Source organism: Anolis carolinensis, chromosome 5, assembly GCF_035594765.1.
Source record: "Anolis carolinensis isolate JA03-04 chromosome 5, rAnoCar3.1.pri, whole genome shotgun sequence".
NCBI classification, from domain to species: domain Eukaryota; kingdom Metazoa; phylum Chordata; class Lepidosauria; order Squamata; family Dactyloidae; genus Anolis; species Anolis carolinensis.
In genome coordinates, this window is record NC_085845.1 from 16,105,610 (window position 1) to 16,123,897 (window position 18,288).

Below are 18,288 nucleotides of genomic sequence, written 5' to 3' on the forward strand. Positions count from 1 at the left end.
AAATCTTTCAGACTAATCTGATACTCTTGATTGAATGATAAAGTCCAGAATTTCGTAGGATGGTACCATAGCGTAATCATAGTGTTAAATTGGTGTGCTGGAAAAGGACCCCCTCTCAGCTCTTCAAACTACAAGCCCAAGGGTTCCATAGGATGCAACCACAGCAGTTAAAGTGGAATGATACTATTACAATCTGCTAGTGTTAGCGGCACAGAAAATAGTGAAACAGTTCAAATAAAATCTAGAGATATGTCCTCTCAGTGAATTTCCAGGTCCTTCCTAGAGATACGTCCTCAGTGAATTTCCAGGTCCTCCACTGCAATGTTTTGGTCAACTTTCAGCAATGTTTTGGCTGTTAGGAATTGTGGGAGTTGAAGTCCAAAACACCTGGAGAGCTGAAGTTTGCCCATGCAAACTTAGAACATTTTAGCCAAATCCATGAATAATCAAATCTGCAAAAGTCAAACTTGTAAATGCGGAGGGCTAAATGTCTATGTGTGTAGTATGAAAGGGCCTTTAGGTAACCTTTTTCAATACCTTAAACAGCTAAGCCACTAAGTGATACCCGGGACCTATTGTGAGACTTAAATGTAATTGAACTGATTAGAAAGAGTGACCACAATATTATTGAATTTTATTCATATTAAAATTACCACATAAGACCAGTACTGTTACATTTCACTTCAAAACACACATGTTCGGGGGGGGGGGTATAAAGGGAAATGGAGGGAAAAGTTAAGAGGAACAGTTTTCTGGGGAAGGTATATGGTTGCTTGAACCAAGTAATAATAGAAGCTCTGCTAGAATATGAAGCATCAGTCCAGAGAGATGCCACCAACAAAGTCTGGGATGATACCAGGATAGAACATTTTTGAGAAAACAAGTCTTCCTTCAGAAAATGAAAAAACAAAAAGAAAGCCAATCAGGCAAAAAGATTTCCAAAAAGAAATTAGTTGCAAGTAACACTGAAACAAATTATTATAAGTAGTATAGAGATAATCGCAACGTGCTCTAGAATATCCCTAATTGTTTCCTTCTGTTGATATCGCTCTTCAGCTGGCAAAGATTACAAGGAGCGCAGCAAATGGCAACGAGGCAGTCTGAGCAGAGGGATCCCTGCAGAAAGTAAACACACAGAAATATCATTGGCCTTCATGTCCTCCTGAGCAATAATTTCAGAAGTCTAGAGAGGCTGCACACAGGGGAAAATGTTTGTTGTGCTGCTTGTATACTGTTGCATAGAAATGTCCCAAGGCATTCCCAACTACAATGATAGCAAACTGGAAAACAACTTTGGAAAATCCAATCTGATCTTATTAAAAAGAGGAGAGGAGATCTGTCTGAGGCAAAGCAGCCTCTATTGGTAAATGACAAATAGATTATTTGAAATTTAAATCTTTAAATCAACTGTCAGAAAATCTGTTGAAACAGGAGTAGATATGTTGAAACAGGCTTAAAATCTCCTATGTGTCCAAGGCACAGCAGATGTTAGATGAGTGCTCCGCAATCCCAATGCTGTAAAGTTTGGTGAAGCATCTTGCACAATTGAGCAATAAAAGTCATATGTGTTCACATGTATACACCATCTAATTGGTTGATTGCTGTTTGTGTGTAGTGAAAGATCTTGAAATGCCAAAATGTGCTAAAGCCAGAAGAACATCGTTCAAAGAGAGTTAAAAAAATGGACAATTCATAATATTAAGAAGCAACTGACAAGTCCAATTCATTTCAGTGGGTCTACTCCAGCAAAGACTGAAATTTTGTTTTGCGTAAAACATTGGGCCCGGGCTGTGGCGCAGGCTGGTGAGCAGCCAGCTGCAGCCAGCTGCAACAAATCACTCTGACCAAGAGGTCATGAATTCGAGGCCAGCTCAGAGCCTGCGTTTGTCTCTGTCATTGTTCTATGTCAAGTCATTGAATGTTTGCCTTATATGTGTAATGTGATCCGCCCTGAGTCCCCTTCGGGGTGAGAAGGGCGGAATATAAATACTGTAAATAAATAAATAAATAATAGCAAGAGTAGCCAGCTTCTTCATTCTCTGGAAGTAGTCATTCTATTCATTAGACACTGGTCAAAGTATATTATGCAGATCAATGTTGATCAAATGAACCACCACCATACAGGCCGTGTAGACAATAATTGATCCAGACCCAAGACTGAGTTTTATGGTAACTTCAAAAATAATCACAACATAAACTGGATTCTTAAAGAATTATACTATAGTTTCAAAAAATTGTCCACTGGATACAAAACTGCAATAATGATTGAGTAAATTACCGGTATCCTGTACAAAGTTCGATAGCGGGTCCTCATGGCCACAGTTGGACCACAGCAGCAGCATTCTTCCATGTCTCTGGCAATTTTGCATCCCAGGCAACAGAAGCAGAAGGCTCCACAGAGACCTAGAAAGAGATCGAACAAAGTTCGGCCCTTTTCTTTCACATCCATACAGCATCTCCAGGTAGGGATGGAATAGGCTCTTTACTGAAATCTTGCCAGTCAGTGCTGAAAATATTGCGCTACACGAAGATTGAGCAACCATGGAAGGAGTTGCATTAGTCTCCTGGGAAGGTTGAAATCCCTGCCACACCCCTCCTCCTTCCAACAGCAGTAACAACAAGAATTATTATTATTTTGGGAGAGTTCTCAAATGCACCCTAAGGAGCATTCTTGTGTTTTCAGATCTTCCGCTACTATTTGGGGCCTGGAAGTCACTTCCTGTTTCAAAAAAGGCATCTCTTTCCCCTTTAAGTTAAATTAGCCCAAAGTGGGCCCAAAACATGGTGAGAATGCTCCACAGAACTTTCTAGGGGCCAACATTTTTTAATGCTGTATGGCCATGTTCCAGAAGTATTCTCTCCTGACGTTTCACCCACATCTATGGCAGGCATCCTCACAACCTCTAAGGATGCCTGCCATAGATGTGGGCGAAACATCAGGAGAGAATACTTCTGGAACATGGCCATACAGTCCGAAAAACATACAACAACCCTGTGATCCCAGCCATGAAAGCCTTTGACATTTTTTTTTTAATTTTGAATTTTTGTGTGTCTTATTTCCCCTGGGGGACATCCAAACATTGTGGAAATCCCTTCCAAACGAAAGGGCTTCTGTGCTTTAGATGTCCCTGGGCAAGATGAACTAATGATGCCATACAGTATAATATAAATTTCTATATTCCTATACATATTAAAAAAATGCCTACCATCCTGAAAGGGGAACTGCATATTGCAGTGACTCATGGAGGTTGGGTGTAGAACAAGATTTGTATATAAGCACACACTGGAATAGAAGCTCAAGACAGATGGAGGGTCCCTTGGCCCCAAATGCAGCATTTCCTATAAATGAGAGGTTACAATTTCTTTTGATGGGAGTAGGGAGTGCATGTGATGCTATAAAATGAATCTGAGGTTTGGGCAACCTACCATATGTACCAGGCATGGGCAAACTTCGGCCCTCCCTCCAGGTGTTTTGGACTTCCAGCTGTTAGGAATTGTGGGAGTTGAAATCCAAAACACCTTGAGGGGCAAAGTTTACCCATGCGTGGTCTATATTCATCTAAACGTCAAACTTGTGTATAAGTTGAGGACAGATTTGGGGGACAAAATTACGGATATTGATGTGACTTATGAGTTGTGAGTCATTTCATGGAGAGGGGAAAGCACCTGTTTTAGGAAGTGAGCTACCTAGCCAACAACTATTACCATTTCCCCATCCAGGCATTTAAAAAGGCTAGAGGTGATACCAAAGTGCAAAGAGTAGATGGTGATGGTGTTTCTTGTAGATTTTCATGGAATGGACGAAGTTCTTGTCTTTCACTACTTTACTCAGAGAAGGGGACAGTTCATTTTTTCCCTAAGAATTAAAGTATCCACATTGACTTGTGAATAAGTTGTTCTAGGCTTTGGGGGCTGTTTTTTGACTAACATTTCTAGGCTTATACATGAATATATCGGTTACTTTCTATCTCAATGGGGCAGTTTTCAGTGTAACAAGACAGACTCTAGAACTGATTGTTGGTGGTCTGCAACACATTTAGATAATAGCCAAAGAAAAATGTATTGCAGCTCTCAACAAAGCTGGATCAGCTGAATTGAGGAGCCAAAAGCAGGCAAATTGATTATATGCATTGTTCCTTCAAGCCCGGATCCTCAGGTTAAGCAATTTGACATGTGAATCCTTTTGCTAGAGACTCACATGCCTCAGTCGCTAACAGTTGCCAAGTTTCCAAAGCAGCGACAGAGATAGTCAAAATTCATGACTTGAAAGCTGATGAGGAAGTAAATGTTAATATGGTGTGATCTGTCTAAATATTCAATAAAGGTTAATTTAGTTGTTTGTTAGAGTAATATAGTCTCCACACTCTCATCAACATACATTATGTGATGAACAAACTTCCATTTTTATGAAAATCAAGTTGTAATGTGGGTTAAAAACTGAATCTATTTTAACCATATCAAGAAAGGCTTGACGACTATGATTAAAAATGGGAGTAACCCAAACCTCAGATTTGGTTAGATTTTTACAGAAAATCTGTTTATCTCTCAATTTTGTTCCTCTTTTCTTTGACTTTTTAAATTCTACCCTATTTGAATCTGAGTGACAGAATGCAATATAAAATGAGTCATGTCATAGCTGTTGATCATTGGGAATGGATGAGCTTTGGATACCCCTTCCAACTCTCCAATTCCATAGAGATACATGATGAAATTGTAAAGTCCAGTTTAACTATAAAGACCAAAGTCACCATGAACCAATTATAACCTGCTAGTTAATCTACCTTACAGAATGTACAATAAGAAAGCAGTTGCCAAAGCAAACATAACTCTACTCCCCTCTTGCCCAATTTGATTTAATAGTGGGACACTCAGAAGAAAAATCCACTAGCTTTAATCAGAAAAGAAGTGGATAGGGTTATAATGGTGCATATTAGTTGTGAATTCCAAACATGCTTGCTTGCCCCAGCAAAGTAGATTAATCTTTTCTTAACAGGTCCATGACAACAAATCATTGGATTTTGGGCATCTCATTCATTCTACATAAAGTGTTGGGTTTCCAGCCATCAAATAAGGAACATCCCTTAAAATACTTGGTCAACTCATGCCATTTCCTCTACTTCTATAACCAATTATCAAAAGAAAGAGGCATGAAGATATAGAGTTAGTGTGGACAGAGAATTGAAAATCTAAGATGTATCAAAGTGCATGTTTTGGGCCAGTAGTTCTCTAACACTGAATCTCTAAATACTATGGACTTCGGTTTCCACAATCCCTGAAGACCAAAACCCTTTGTGTACCAAAGTTTGGGAACTACTCTTTTAAGCTCTTTAGGGTTGACTGAACCACTTTCTTCATGAAAACAGATTAGACAGTGTTGCACATTAGATTTGCACTCATGTGCTTGTCTTTCATCTTTGTGGGCTGACAAATCCCCCATACATTCTCTGTTTTTCTGTTGCTTCCATGTTTAGCACCCATTTTTGGGGAGGGAGGAGGTTTGCAATACTTCGCTGCAATTGTCTCTGGTTTTTGCCGAATCAGGAACTTCTTGTCCTTCAGAACTTCTTGCTGGACTTCCCCATGGGTTACATCTCTTTCTCCAATGGGGGAAGCTTCAAAACTATCCAAGAATTGATTTGTTTCTTGGGCACATTAAGGCAGGGGTAAGCAACTTTGGTATGCTAAAGGGCCATTTTGTTTAAATCCTGGAGGCCACACAGTTTGACAAAAATGTCCAGAAAAGAAGGAAGAAAAAACTAAATTGAACAGGAACAACTCAGAAAACATGTATATAAAATATAGTATGACTTATTTAAAATATGAATGGATTCTCCAGGGTGCAAAACAGAGTGGATAAGGCTACATATGGTCTTGGGAAGGCAATTTGCCTACCCTTACATTCAAATTTATGTTGGGTGTATCAGGGCCCCCAGAGATGTTATTAGGGTGGTGATGACGTGGAGCTCAACATTGGTAGGAAAGTTGTTATTAATAGGGAAATTGTTATTAATTTTGCCTTATTCCCAGTACTTGCAGGGAAAGGCCAAACTCCTTTCCCCACCCATTATCACTGAAATATCCTTACATGTAAAGGCTCTTACCAATACAATGTGTACTTAGAAGTATCCTCAGGGTCACTTAAAAGGTAAAGGTTTCCCCTGACATTAAGTCCAGTCATGTCCGACTCTGGGGGTTGGTGCTCATCTCCATTTCTATGCCAGCATTGTCCGTAGACACCTCCAAGGTCATGTGGCCGGCATGACTGCATGGAGCGCCGTTACCTTCCCGCCGGAGCAGTACCTATTGATCTACTCACATTGGCATGTTTTTGAACTGCTAGGTTGGCAGAAGCTGGAGTAACAGCGGGCGTTCACTCCGCTCCTGGGATTTGAACCTGGGACCTTTCGGTCTGCAAGTTCAGCAGCTCAGCGCTTTAACACACTGTGCCACCGGGGCTCCTAAAGGTTTCCCCTGACGTTAACTCCAGTCATGTCCGATTCTGGGGGTTGGTGCTCATCTCCATTTCTAAGCCGAAGAGCCAGCGTTGTCCGTAGACACATCCAAAGTCATGTGGCCGGCATGACTGTGTTATAAACTCCACAAAAACATCAAATCCAAATCTTAGCAATAACTCACAGATGCGACAGTCGTTGCCACAGTCACAGAGCTCGTTCTGCCATTCAAAGCTCCGCGTGCATCGGTGAGCTTGCGGCTGATGGACAATGGGATGGCGAGACATTTCCATCACTGCGATGTCTGATGTTATAATCTAGTGGGAGGGAAAATACACATTTTCACTACCTTACAAGATGTCTTTGTATCATGCGTAAACATGGGGTAAGATCTGGGTAAACAACGGGAACAATTAATAGAAACTGGAGATACTACTTGGGGGACAGCAACATCTATCCCAGGTTTTGGGCCGAGGAACTATCCAGGGTGCTGAGTATATTTGAGGGATGAAGCCCAGCACCTTAGTTGACAGCTCAGTTGACAATAAAGCCACCAGCTTTCCCTGGTTCATAGCAGAGGGAAATAAGCAGTGAGGCTCTACAAAGTCCAGTGATGGAACCAGAAACGATCTAACTTTCTAATAAATTATTTTTATTTAGGATTGACCACAAATATGTCCAACTTCACATATGTACTAGCAAGGTATCCTGAACTGGTGACACCAGGTTATGCAAACAGGGAACGAACATTGACAGGTTCTATCAATCTGGCAAGACTTTGTATCCAGCTCCAACAGCAAGTTGGGTGCCTGCTATTAAGGGCCAGCCTAGATAAGTACAGAGACGGTCAATGCCAAAGCATAGACAGGTTACAACAGTTAGCAATACTTGCCACTTGCCTTGGTGCAGTAACCACCTGCATGGATGAAATCCTGGCAGTTCACTCAATTCAAGATCAAGGTTGTATTCTTAGAGAAGATGGCTTGTTCTGTCCCCATATGTTAAAATAATTTGGCAAACTTTTGGTAAAATATCGCAGTTGGCTTCTCTGTTTCAGACACCAAAATGCCCTTGATGGTGGGAACACTGAGCTTTGGGAAGTTACAGTTTTTGAACCATAACTCTGAGAACCCACCTAGCAGCTTGGCCATAAAGGTGCCTAAAAGGTAATATCATATCGCTTTGGATGATTTTTTCCACAACCCCTGATTACCTTACTGTGGAAAATGGCCTTCAATGAACCCTGTGAAGTTGAAAGTCACTTTCTGACTCTGTTGTAGGGATTGACTTCATCAGGAAACTATGGGGTGAGCCCAAACCATAATAACAGCCTCGGCACCTGGTAACATTTTTACTCATTGCTAACTGGCATCCTGCGTGTGACCATTTTTGCCATCATACCAATTAGCACTGACAAAGTAGCTTTCCTATCATCTGAGCTGAGTGGTAAGATGCTGTATAGATGTTGAGTTAATATATCCCGAGTTGAGTTGATGTAACCTTGTAAATTCCTGTGACTGAGAATGGGGGGAATTTTTATGTTTCGTCACTGCTTCCAGAACATGTTGCAGGCTGGAGTTTTGCCATCAATGTGAGGTTGAGATTTTTAAAGAACAAAACAAGAACTAGAAGTCCACTTCAATTTTAGCCCTACTTTAACCCCTCTGGTATTAGTTAATTCCATGACACAATTGTTGCTGACTTTTAATCAGTTGAATGTCACCAGTACAAACAAGGAAGGATTTCAATTCACTTTTAATGCTATTCTAACTGAGCCAGAAAGAAGTCAAGATTTTTAAAAAAAATCAGAATAAAGTATCCTCATCCCTAGCTAAAATATTGTGAGAAGCAATATCAGAACTAATGAATCCATTAGTGGGGACACAGTTTTGATGGGCACAAAGCACACATATTTTAAACAGTTACATGGTGCAATATACTATTTTTTCTCTGTCTGCCTTCTTTTTGTTTGCTAGCTTTCTTTTTAGTATCACATCTGGCAGCAATCCTATTACCACCTGAAACTGAAACATTGGAAGCTGACAATGTCATTGAAACCCCAAGTGTGCTATGATAGCCAATCCTGCAACATCTAACCTTTTTTGGGTGTCCGGATTAGGAGTACAAATAAAATAGTTCTGTTTGCTTTGGCTGCAGCAGCATTTCAAGAGATCCAGCCAATTGTTATCACTATTTTATTCAGCAAAAAGCCCAGTGTGTTCCAATTGCTTAATATCCAAAATACTCCAAAATTCAAAACTGGCAGACACAGTTCCAATAGTATCTAACAATTCAATGTACTCAAATGATTTTAAATAGTGCATATAAAATTATCTTCAAGCTGTGTTTGCAAGGTGCATATGATTCATAAGTGAATTTCACTTCTAGACTTGGGTCCCTTCCCTAGAATATTTCATTATGTATATGCAAGTATTCAAAAACCAGGGGGGGAAAAATCAGAAATACGTAGCACATCTGGTACCATGCATTTTGGATAAGGGATATTCAATCTGTACTATGCTTTCCAAAGAAGGAAATGCATTCAAAAGATCAAAAACAATTTGAAACTTGACAATTTGCATTCTGATCTGTCTTCTTTATAGATTCCTTACTATAATATAGAATAAGTCTAATGTGTTTGGCTGCTAGACAAATAATCCAGCCCTGTTTTCTGCCTTCTTTCACATTTTGGATCAGATGTGTTCTCTCCTCATCATTGTTTTAAAATGGACAAGAGATGCAAACGTTTGGAAGCCACCAAAGAAAGATGGCACAGGAAAGAAAATATCGTTGAATTGAGACCCAAGGAGAAGTCAACCCCAGCTCTAGGTTCCTCTTCCTTGGAGACGATGAATTTGTGGAAGTCAGGGTGGCTAAAAAACTTGTCACACAAGAGCTTAGGTCTAGCACACCCTATATTTTAGATGCTATGTTAGGAAACCAAAAGTGATTCACAGGTAATGCAATGCTGAGGAGTGCGCTCTCCTGACGCTAATTTCCTCTGAGGCTTCCTGGCCTGGCTATAATTGCAAGGTCATCAGCATGCTTTGAACACAGGGCTTGCCTTTGTTCCTGGGCTAATCCCTGACACAACGCCAAGGCTGAAGTCCAGAATATACAACAATGGTGCAATTCGAGCAGGACTTTGAACAAATATCCAGGGCTCCATTCAATAGAATAAACCTGGGATTTCATCCCAAGTGTGTCAGGGTTCTTAGCACACCTTAAAATGAGTGAAATTATACATATAGTTGGCCTTCTGGGCTTAACTTTTGCGTACTTGATTACCCTGTCCACCACATATTTTGGTGCCTCAAATGTTAGTCCTTTTCTGGGTATATTTGACCTGCTGATTGACACCAGCTTTCCCCTATCAGCTCTAGTTTTTGAGATACAGAACATGTGTAATCTACCAGTCATCATCTGCTTGCCCACAGAAAACCATGATAACCATATCTAAGAAACTAGAGGTGTTGCGGCCTATCCAATGCATATCAGCACCCCAAGTAGCCCCAGAACAGGCCTAAAAACCAGGTCACCAAATTTTTTAAAAATGCAGAAAACAGTTGTTCTTTTGGACTATAATTTCCAAAATGCCCCAATGACCATGCTAGCTGGGTCATCCTGTTAGTTGTAACCCATTTGCCATCTGCTCACCATGATACAATTTGTTGCTGTGTGCCTTCAAGTCATTCTGACTTACAGTGACTTTGAGGCAAACCTATCACAAGATTTTAGCATACTGAATTTAAAATCTGATTCTATCGATTGCCTGTATTGTCTTCTCCAGTACTGGGAGAAAGCTGGAATATAGATGAAATAAAAACATATATTCAGCCAAAATGGTAAGCTAAGTTAACTTTAAAAAAGATCATTTTATATACAATCCTTACGAATGCACCGATTAGAGAACATTATGGGCACAATCCAATAAATATCCATCACAACTAGCAGTTTACAACTAGTTTTAATTCTTATTTATATGGTGGGTACATGGCTGAAATCTAAATACTTTCTTGGATGTATGAACTTACTTCAGGGTGAAATGTTTTAATTTGAAGCATTAAAAATAGCAAATAAATAAAATTAAACACACAAGCTCAGGCTTCCAGTTGTTACTAATGGCTCTTGTTGAGTTGCACCTATTTTCCCATATACTAATGTATTTGCTGATATGAATACATTTAACATTCTATTTATACAGTACTAATAAATCTGGAGATTTAGGAGAAAAACAAAAATCAGAGAGGAAAAGTCCCACTCCATTGTCTACATACCCTTCTGCTGAACGATTCGAAGGAGAGTGTTTGTTTCCTCAATGAAACTTCACTGAGGTGTCACTTATATAGAGAGCATTAGCATTGTATCAAGACACTGATATTTTTCAGAAACTGTCAGCAGCTATTTATGCTCAGGTAATTGCTGATTACAATATTAGATCTTCCCTTGCATGAAAACAGTCATTAGTCCTGCATGACAAAGTAGTAAGTTGGATACTGAAGTCGTTCTTCATGCACAACTTGGGAAACATCAAGGCTTGGCCCTACATTCACCAATGGATTACACACTCAGAAATGCCTCCAGGGCAATGTGTTTCTATATTTAGAGATGTTCAACCTGCAGGTCTACTATTGTGAGAAATCTAATAGGAAAGCAACAACATTAAATACATTAAAAATTAAAATAAGTTTGCATAACTCATTTGTCAGCATATGTCCCACCAATGAGCTATGTTGCTTGCACTGAAGATTTGGTTAGATGTTATTGTTTATCATGACAACCTTGTGACTAATGTCTAAGAGTCCCTGCCATCAAAGCCCTGCTTAGGTCTTGTTAATTCAGGATTGTGGCTTCCTTGATTGAACCAATCCATCTCTAATGTGTTCTTCCTCTTTTCTTACTGACTTCTATTTTTTCCAAACTCTTAGACTTTTCTACTGAGTGATGTTCTCTCATGAGATGTCCAAAGTATGATGACCTCAGTTTACAGATTTTTGCTTTTATGATAAAACTTGACTTGCTCTTGGGCACATTTGTCCTTTTGGAGAAAGTATCTGTACAACTCTCCTCTGGCAACATACTTCTAATGGGTTGATTTTCATTCTGGCAGCAATTCATCACTACAATGTAGAGTAAATATGTGTTAGTAGAGTTATGCCAGGCTAGTACTCTACAACTATAATAAAGAATTGTAACATTGTGCAGCCCATATGCACAATGTTAAATCATAGGCACAGACAAAATATATCATTTTCTGCATCACTATGCGCAACAGTTTCATGTGTAGAAATCAATTTCTGACAGCAAGATACTTCTGCTGGACAATATCAGAATAACCACCCTGCATGGTGTGTGCAACTTCTTTTTGTGTATGTTACTAACAAGATGAACACTCATCTGCTTTCTTTACTGCCCAGATTACACAACTATACAGAGAACCAGACATAGAATCATAGAATCATAGAATAGTAGAGTTGGAAGAGACATATATTATTTTGCTAAATTAGCTTAAAAGCAATAACAGTAGCACATGCTATCCAATCAAAAGGTACTCATAACAGCAACAAATATTACTTGAGCTTTTATTAGGGTGATGATCACAGCATCATAGAATCATAGAGTTGCAAGAGACTCCAAGAGCCATCCAGTCCAATCCTCTGCCATGAAGCACACCCCAAAGATGGCCATCCAGCCTCATCTTAAAAACATCTAGAGAAGGAGACTCCACTGGACTTTAAGACAGCACATTTCACTGCAAAACAGCTCTTACCATCAGGAGTTCTTCCAAAGGTTTAGATGGAATATCTTTTCCTACAATTTGAATCCATTGCTCCATGTTCTAGAATCTAGAGCAGCAGAAAGGAAGCTTGCCCCCTCCTCAGTGTGACATCCTTTCAAACATTTAAACATGGCAATCATTTCCCCTCTCAGTTTTCTTTTTTCCAAGCCAAATACACCCAGCTTCATATGCTGCTTCTCACAGGAATTGACTTCCAGACCTTTGACCATTTTGGCTACCCTTCTCTGGAGACATTCCAGCTTGTCAATATCCTTCTTGAATTGTGGTGCTCAGAACTAGACACAGTATTCCAGGAGAGGTCTGTCTAGAGGAGACTAGAGCGGGACTATGACTTTATTGAAGTCCATTTGTGTTTAGAGGACATTTGATGAAGACCTGAGAGAGGAGCTTCCTTGATTCCAGAAGCCCCTAATGAGGCAGGGATGCTTCACATCTTCACTTATGGAACTTATGGACTTATGGAACTACTCTTCATGATTTGCTTTTAAAAAAGGTTTTGCTCCCCCCCCCCCATTTTTTTCTGGTTACGGCCCTGTTTATGATCCAGTCTGCTCTACAGAATCATATTTTCTGTGTCCTTCCTAACTCTTTTATCTTTGTTGAACATTTAGTTTTTCAACCTGAATTCCATTTTTGATTGCCTCCTTAAAGCAGAGGGGATCGGTAGAAAATTAAAGCAGACATCCAGCTGCTCACCTCCTCTGCCTATCTAAACCCTAGCCAATCTGCCTCTGAGTGATTCACTTTTGCGTTTGAGTAATTAACTTTCCCATTATTAAAGGTATGATTAAGCTACATTGCACTTGTAATTTAAACTTCCAACACATGGAAAAGTTGCTTTTTAAAAATAACTCCCCAAATACTATACATAATATGGCAAGCTCCTATCCAGGCAGAAGAATTATGGTTGTTAAATGGCTTTTCCTGATTTTAATAACGCTACATTTCTTGCACTGTAACTGTATGTTTCTAATTTCTCTATGGTTCCATAGTTTGTGTTGCACCTTATGCTGGTGCATTTAATTGATTTTAAACTAAAAAAAATTGACTGTAATTATCCATGAAAAAATTGACTGTAATTATCCATGAATAGGAAAGAATCACTACTTTTTACAATATATAACTGTAATGACAACCAATGGCTTCTGGGGACTTAGATTAAGTAAAAGCTATGTTTGTGCAACTGACTTCATGGATTTCAGCCAATACTGCATTCTATTTAATCGATCGCCAAAATGTAGATGTACAATCAGGTGTGGAATTCACACCTAATATGCACCATTATAACCCTATCCACTTCTTTTCTGATTAAAGTTAGTGGATTTTTCTCCTGAGTGTCCCACTATTAAATCAAATTGGGCAAGAGGGGAGTAGAGTTATGTTTTTTATTGTAAGAACAATTCTGTGAGGTAGGTTAACTAGCAGGTTATAACTGGGTCATGGTGGCTTTGGTCTTTATGGTTAAACTGGACTTTACAATTTCATCATTGTATCCCCTCTTAGCCTTGAAAGTACAAGTTTCATTTAACCCAATAGTTAGATCCATGTGCCACCCAAAACTGATTTCTGGCCCTAAATCATTCTTCCTGGATTAGTGGTAATACCACAACATCTCCCAGAACTTACCTGATCCTAACCAATTTCAGGAGCAAAGCACTTTCATGTCTAGACAGTACTTGAGACACCAATTTTAGGTGATTCTAGGGATATTCAAATAGGACTAGAAAAGGAATCCTGGCTGAAACCCTATTGCCAGACTGAGTTGACATTATAGGGCTGGATTTACCAATGGTCCAACTCAGTGTAAGCCACCTTTCTGTGTTCCAAGTCAAATATCACACAGTGGAGCAGGGTAGCTGAAAATTGCTTAGAAACACAACATTGTAATACCCCACAACCTATAGAGAGCATTTTATGACCAGATTTGTAATGAGAAAAAAATTATACATAGGAAGCTAATTGTTATGAGTAAAAGGAAGTATCTCATTTCCCTTTCAAAAAAGATTAACCACAATGATAAAGATCTAACCACTGCTTACATATTTTTAACAGTCAACATACATAATATTGCTTTAGTAAAATTCAACCCACTAAACTGACTCCATGACTTGTTGAAGATAAGATCTTTGTGCTTTTCCAAAGACTTTCTTGAAATTTAAGTCAATTATACCCCCCTACAATTTTACTACAAAATTTTGGGAATTTTTGTAGTATTTCACATGTAAATTAATAGGAATGGTTCCCTTTTGTTAGCAATCTCCTATTAAAAACTAGTTCTATGAATCAGAACAACTGGTAAGTGGAGACATTTTATTCTAGTAGACCGTTTCTGTAACCACTTTCATTGCACAAAAGACGTGAAGTTCTTGTAGGAAATCCAGAATCCACCCCACAGGAAAACTGTTCCCGTCTGAAACTACAATATATATTTCAAGATACAGAAATACAATGTTTGATTTCTTCTGTTAAAAATATCTCAAGCAGCATTTATATATAAGATATATCTGAGATAGCTTCAACTACACAAGTATTATGGGCATAGCATGTCTATGATGTCACAGTTTCTTGCTCTTTCCAGTCAACAACTGAAAAAATTTCAAATGTTTATTTCGAAGTTGAAAGTGTTTTTAAATGAAAAATAATGTATACATAAACCACCACTGATTTTGCTTTGGTGTATATACATGTAATGTTACTTGATCATTCCTGACGTTTTTCAATCAAATGCTGTAATGAAGAGCTGCATAGAGGAATAGCCATCTATGTATGCAGTCCATACAGTTTCAGGTGTGACTTCTTGTAAATTTCATTAATGAAAACATTTTGATATGAATGGATATCTCTATCTTCTTGGCAGGCAGTAGAGCTAGAACAGGAATTCCTAATTGTCATTTCTTTTGATGCTAAAAGGTCTTCATTGATGCATCAGTGTAAACAAGGGAGGTTTCAAAATCTTTGTGAAACATAAGATTTGACAATCTGATGTTCCACTGATGGTGTGTGGCATTTACTATTATATGTGAGGGGGCGGAGGTGAGGAATGACGTAAAAGCAATGACTGAAACATTGTGAAAGGCTGTGAAATCATCATCCACTTAAAGAGATATTGTCAATGAGGTGTCTGATGGGATGTGTTATGTGACGCCAAGGCAAACAGACAGAAAGGCATAAAGGGAGACAAAAGAGCAAGTCTACAACTCTTGGTTTAGCCCTTTCTGCATCACAGACAGCAAAGGGTGCATCAGGGTTTTTTTTTTTTTTTTTACAAGACAGCACACCTGCTTTGATCAGCTTCAGCAGCAAAACTAGTTAAGCACTCCAGGAAATTGTACAAACCCAGTAGAAGAAATTCCCAGGGATGTAGTGATATCATTGCGACTCCAAGAAGAATGCACCTGCCACTCCCCAGACAAAAATTACTTCCAAGAACGATTGGGCAACATACAACCTCATTATGCAGGACAGCTCCAGCAGAGTGGGCGGTGGGGCGAGGCACATTATTACCAGAAATATTTATTCATATTTATTCATTTATATCCAGGCTACTGGAATGACGTACAAGAAAGCAGCTAGGTCCAAAGTCAATGAAATATATAGGCCTAAATCTAATTTGTTCCAGCTTAGAATGGACACACTAAATCACCAAAATGCTGACTTTCTATTTTCTTATCACTTCACTGAGCCTGCTTTAATTGGGATTAATACCTGGATTTAGGCAATTAAATACATTCTTCAAAAATGAATCAAAATAGCTTGGATTTGTTTTTTAAACCCATCATCAAAGTGAATATGAAATGTGAAATTTCCTGAGCTCGGTCTCTAGAGGCCTTACGCTGTCTTATGCTACTGAAACACTGGGACAACAGCCTTACTGAAAGCATAGTTAGCTCACAAAGCAAAGAACAAATTACTATACCAACCACATAATAGCTCAGGATTAATTAATCCTCTTATCCTTTCACCAGGCATAAAATACTTAGCTCCGAGAGCTACACGAAGGGTGCCTGAGATGAAACAGATTATTGCTTTTAGTTAAAGTAATATCTTCACTGGAGCCAGCGTGGTTTGAAGACTGGACTATGACTCTGAAGAAGAGGGTTCAGATTGCCACCCAGCTATAAAAATCCTTGGGCAAGTCACACACACTTAGCCTAAGAAAACCTCTTAGGATTGCTGTAAGCCAAAAACAACTTGAAGACACCCAACATCAAAATCACTTAAAGCAATGAATACATCTGCTCTGATGTTAAATTGTGAGCTTTTAATCTAGTCATTTCAATTAAGAGATTTCAGTGCTCAAGGTCTGTTCGGAATAACTGAAATCACCAGTTAGAGCAGTCACTTTGGGTTTTTTCTTGGATATGTGGTTATTGTTTGAACAACCATAATTTAAGGTTCGTAAGGCAACAGTTTGCGCTGCTAGGTGGCACAGATAAGAGAGAAATTTGATAATGCCTCTACAAAGGGAACAAAAGGTAACCTCTTTAGGCCACAATAATGCAAAATGCATGGATGAGACCACACATTTTCTCTCCTCTCTTTACTGTGTTCTTACTCCTCTGAAGACACAATTTAATGTTGTGCAGAACAACTCTTTTAGCAGTAAAGTCTTCTACAGCCCGCTAAAATTGCATCCTCATCTAGAAAACCTAATAAAAATACAGTAGAGTCCCACTTATCCAAGCTAAACGGGCCGGTAGAAGCTTGGATAAGCGAATATCTTGGATAATAAGGAGGGATTAAGGAAAAGCCTATTAAACATCAAATTAGGTTATGATTTTACAAATTAAGTGCCAAAACATCATGTTATACAACAAATTTGATAGAAAAAGTAGTTCAATACGCAGTAATGTAATGTTGTAATTACTGTATTTACGAATTTAGCACCAAAATATCACGATATATTGAAAACATTGACTACAAAAATGGCTTGGATTATCCAGAAGCTTGGATATGCGAGGCTTGGATAAGTGAGACTGTTATGGTTGAGCCTTCTGGCTCCGGTACTAGGAGAAGGGGTCGTAAGACTCCTCGAGAGTCAGACTCTTTTGAGGAGCGTGAAAGGAAACGGCTCCGGGATTTATTTGCAGAACCAACAGATGAGGAGGACTCATTTGAGGGTTTTACCGAGGGAATGGAGGAAGACATGGTCAGCTCGGAGGAGGATGACATGGAGTGGACTCGTGTGAGGGAGGATTTGGGTGTCACCGGCAATGAAAGCATGGGAGGCGATTGGCGGGTTGCAGGATCAGACCCATGGACGGGCTGGAGGGATGGAGCGGGATCCACAGCTGGGGATGCTGTGGGGCGTAGTCAAAGGTGTTTTAGCTCTGATGAGGATGATGATGATGGGGCACCTGGAATTGGGATGGCAGCTGACAGCGATAATGAGTTTGAAATGGGATAAAATGGGGTTTAGGATCAATGTCTAATTGCGTTGGGCAAGGTAATCTGGACGAACGCTTGGGCTCTTGTTGGGGAACTTCCTGAAGACGGGTGTGATTCGTTGCTGGATACGTAAGTTACCAAGGACACTGGGCATAGACGGCGGGAGGAACTGTGTGGGGTTTTTCTGTGCAACTTGTGTTTAATCTTGATAGCTTGGACCTCCGTCGTCTTTTTGACGGACATTAATTACCTACACTGGATTGACGCTGGACTGATTGACTTCGCCCCCGGATTATTCCTTCTGTGGCTATCGGTGAGACTTGTGGAATTCTAGACGTCTGCACTTGGCTTTCGACCTTGGACCGGATTGGGACCCTGCTGACCGCCGTTGCCCTGATTGATGTGCCTGGACCCGGATATCGCTCGTTGCACGGAGGAGTAAACAGCCTGATTTACTCATCTGTAGTTTTTGAGTAGCAGAGAAGAATCTGCTGCCAGTTTATTGTTTTCATCCTGATCTCTGTTAATCCTCTTTTGTTTGCTTTATTTGCCAGGCTGAAGTAAGCACTTTTGATTTAATCCGGATTTAACTCCTGTTTAATCCGGTTTATTCCTTGAACCGTTTTTAGCTCAAACGGAGCTGTTTTT

The 18,288-nt window shown here is 39.5% G+C and overlaps 1 protein-coding gene across 1 annotated transcript; it reads right to left on the reverse strand.

Moving 5' to 3' along the window:
* Positions 1–613: 613 nt before the first annotated feature.
* Positions 614–10,826, reverse strand: LOC100564195 (placenta-specific gene 8 protein). The gene is made up of 4 exons (XM_003221228.4): positions 10,730–10,826; positions 6,637–6,769; positions 2,279–2,403; positions 614–1,116 (listed from the first exon to the last, which is right to left on the reverse strand). Exons 2-4 carry the CDS (start codon positions 6,743–6,745, stop codon positions 1,012–1,014), a joined length of 339 nt encoding a protein of 112 aa, XP_003221276.1. The 5' UTR covers positions 6,746–6,769; positions 10,730–10,826; the 3' UTR covers positions 614–1,011.
* Positions 10,827–18,288: the final 7,462 nt, after the last annotated feature.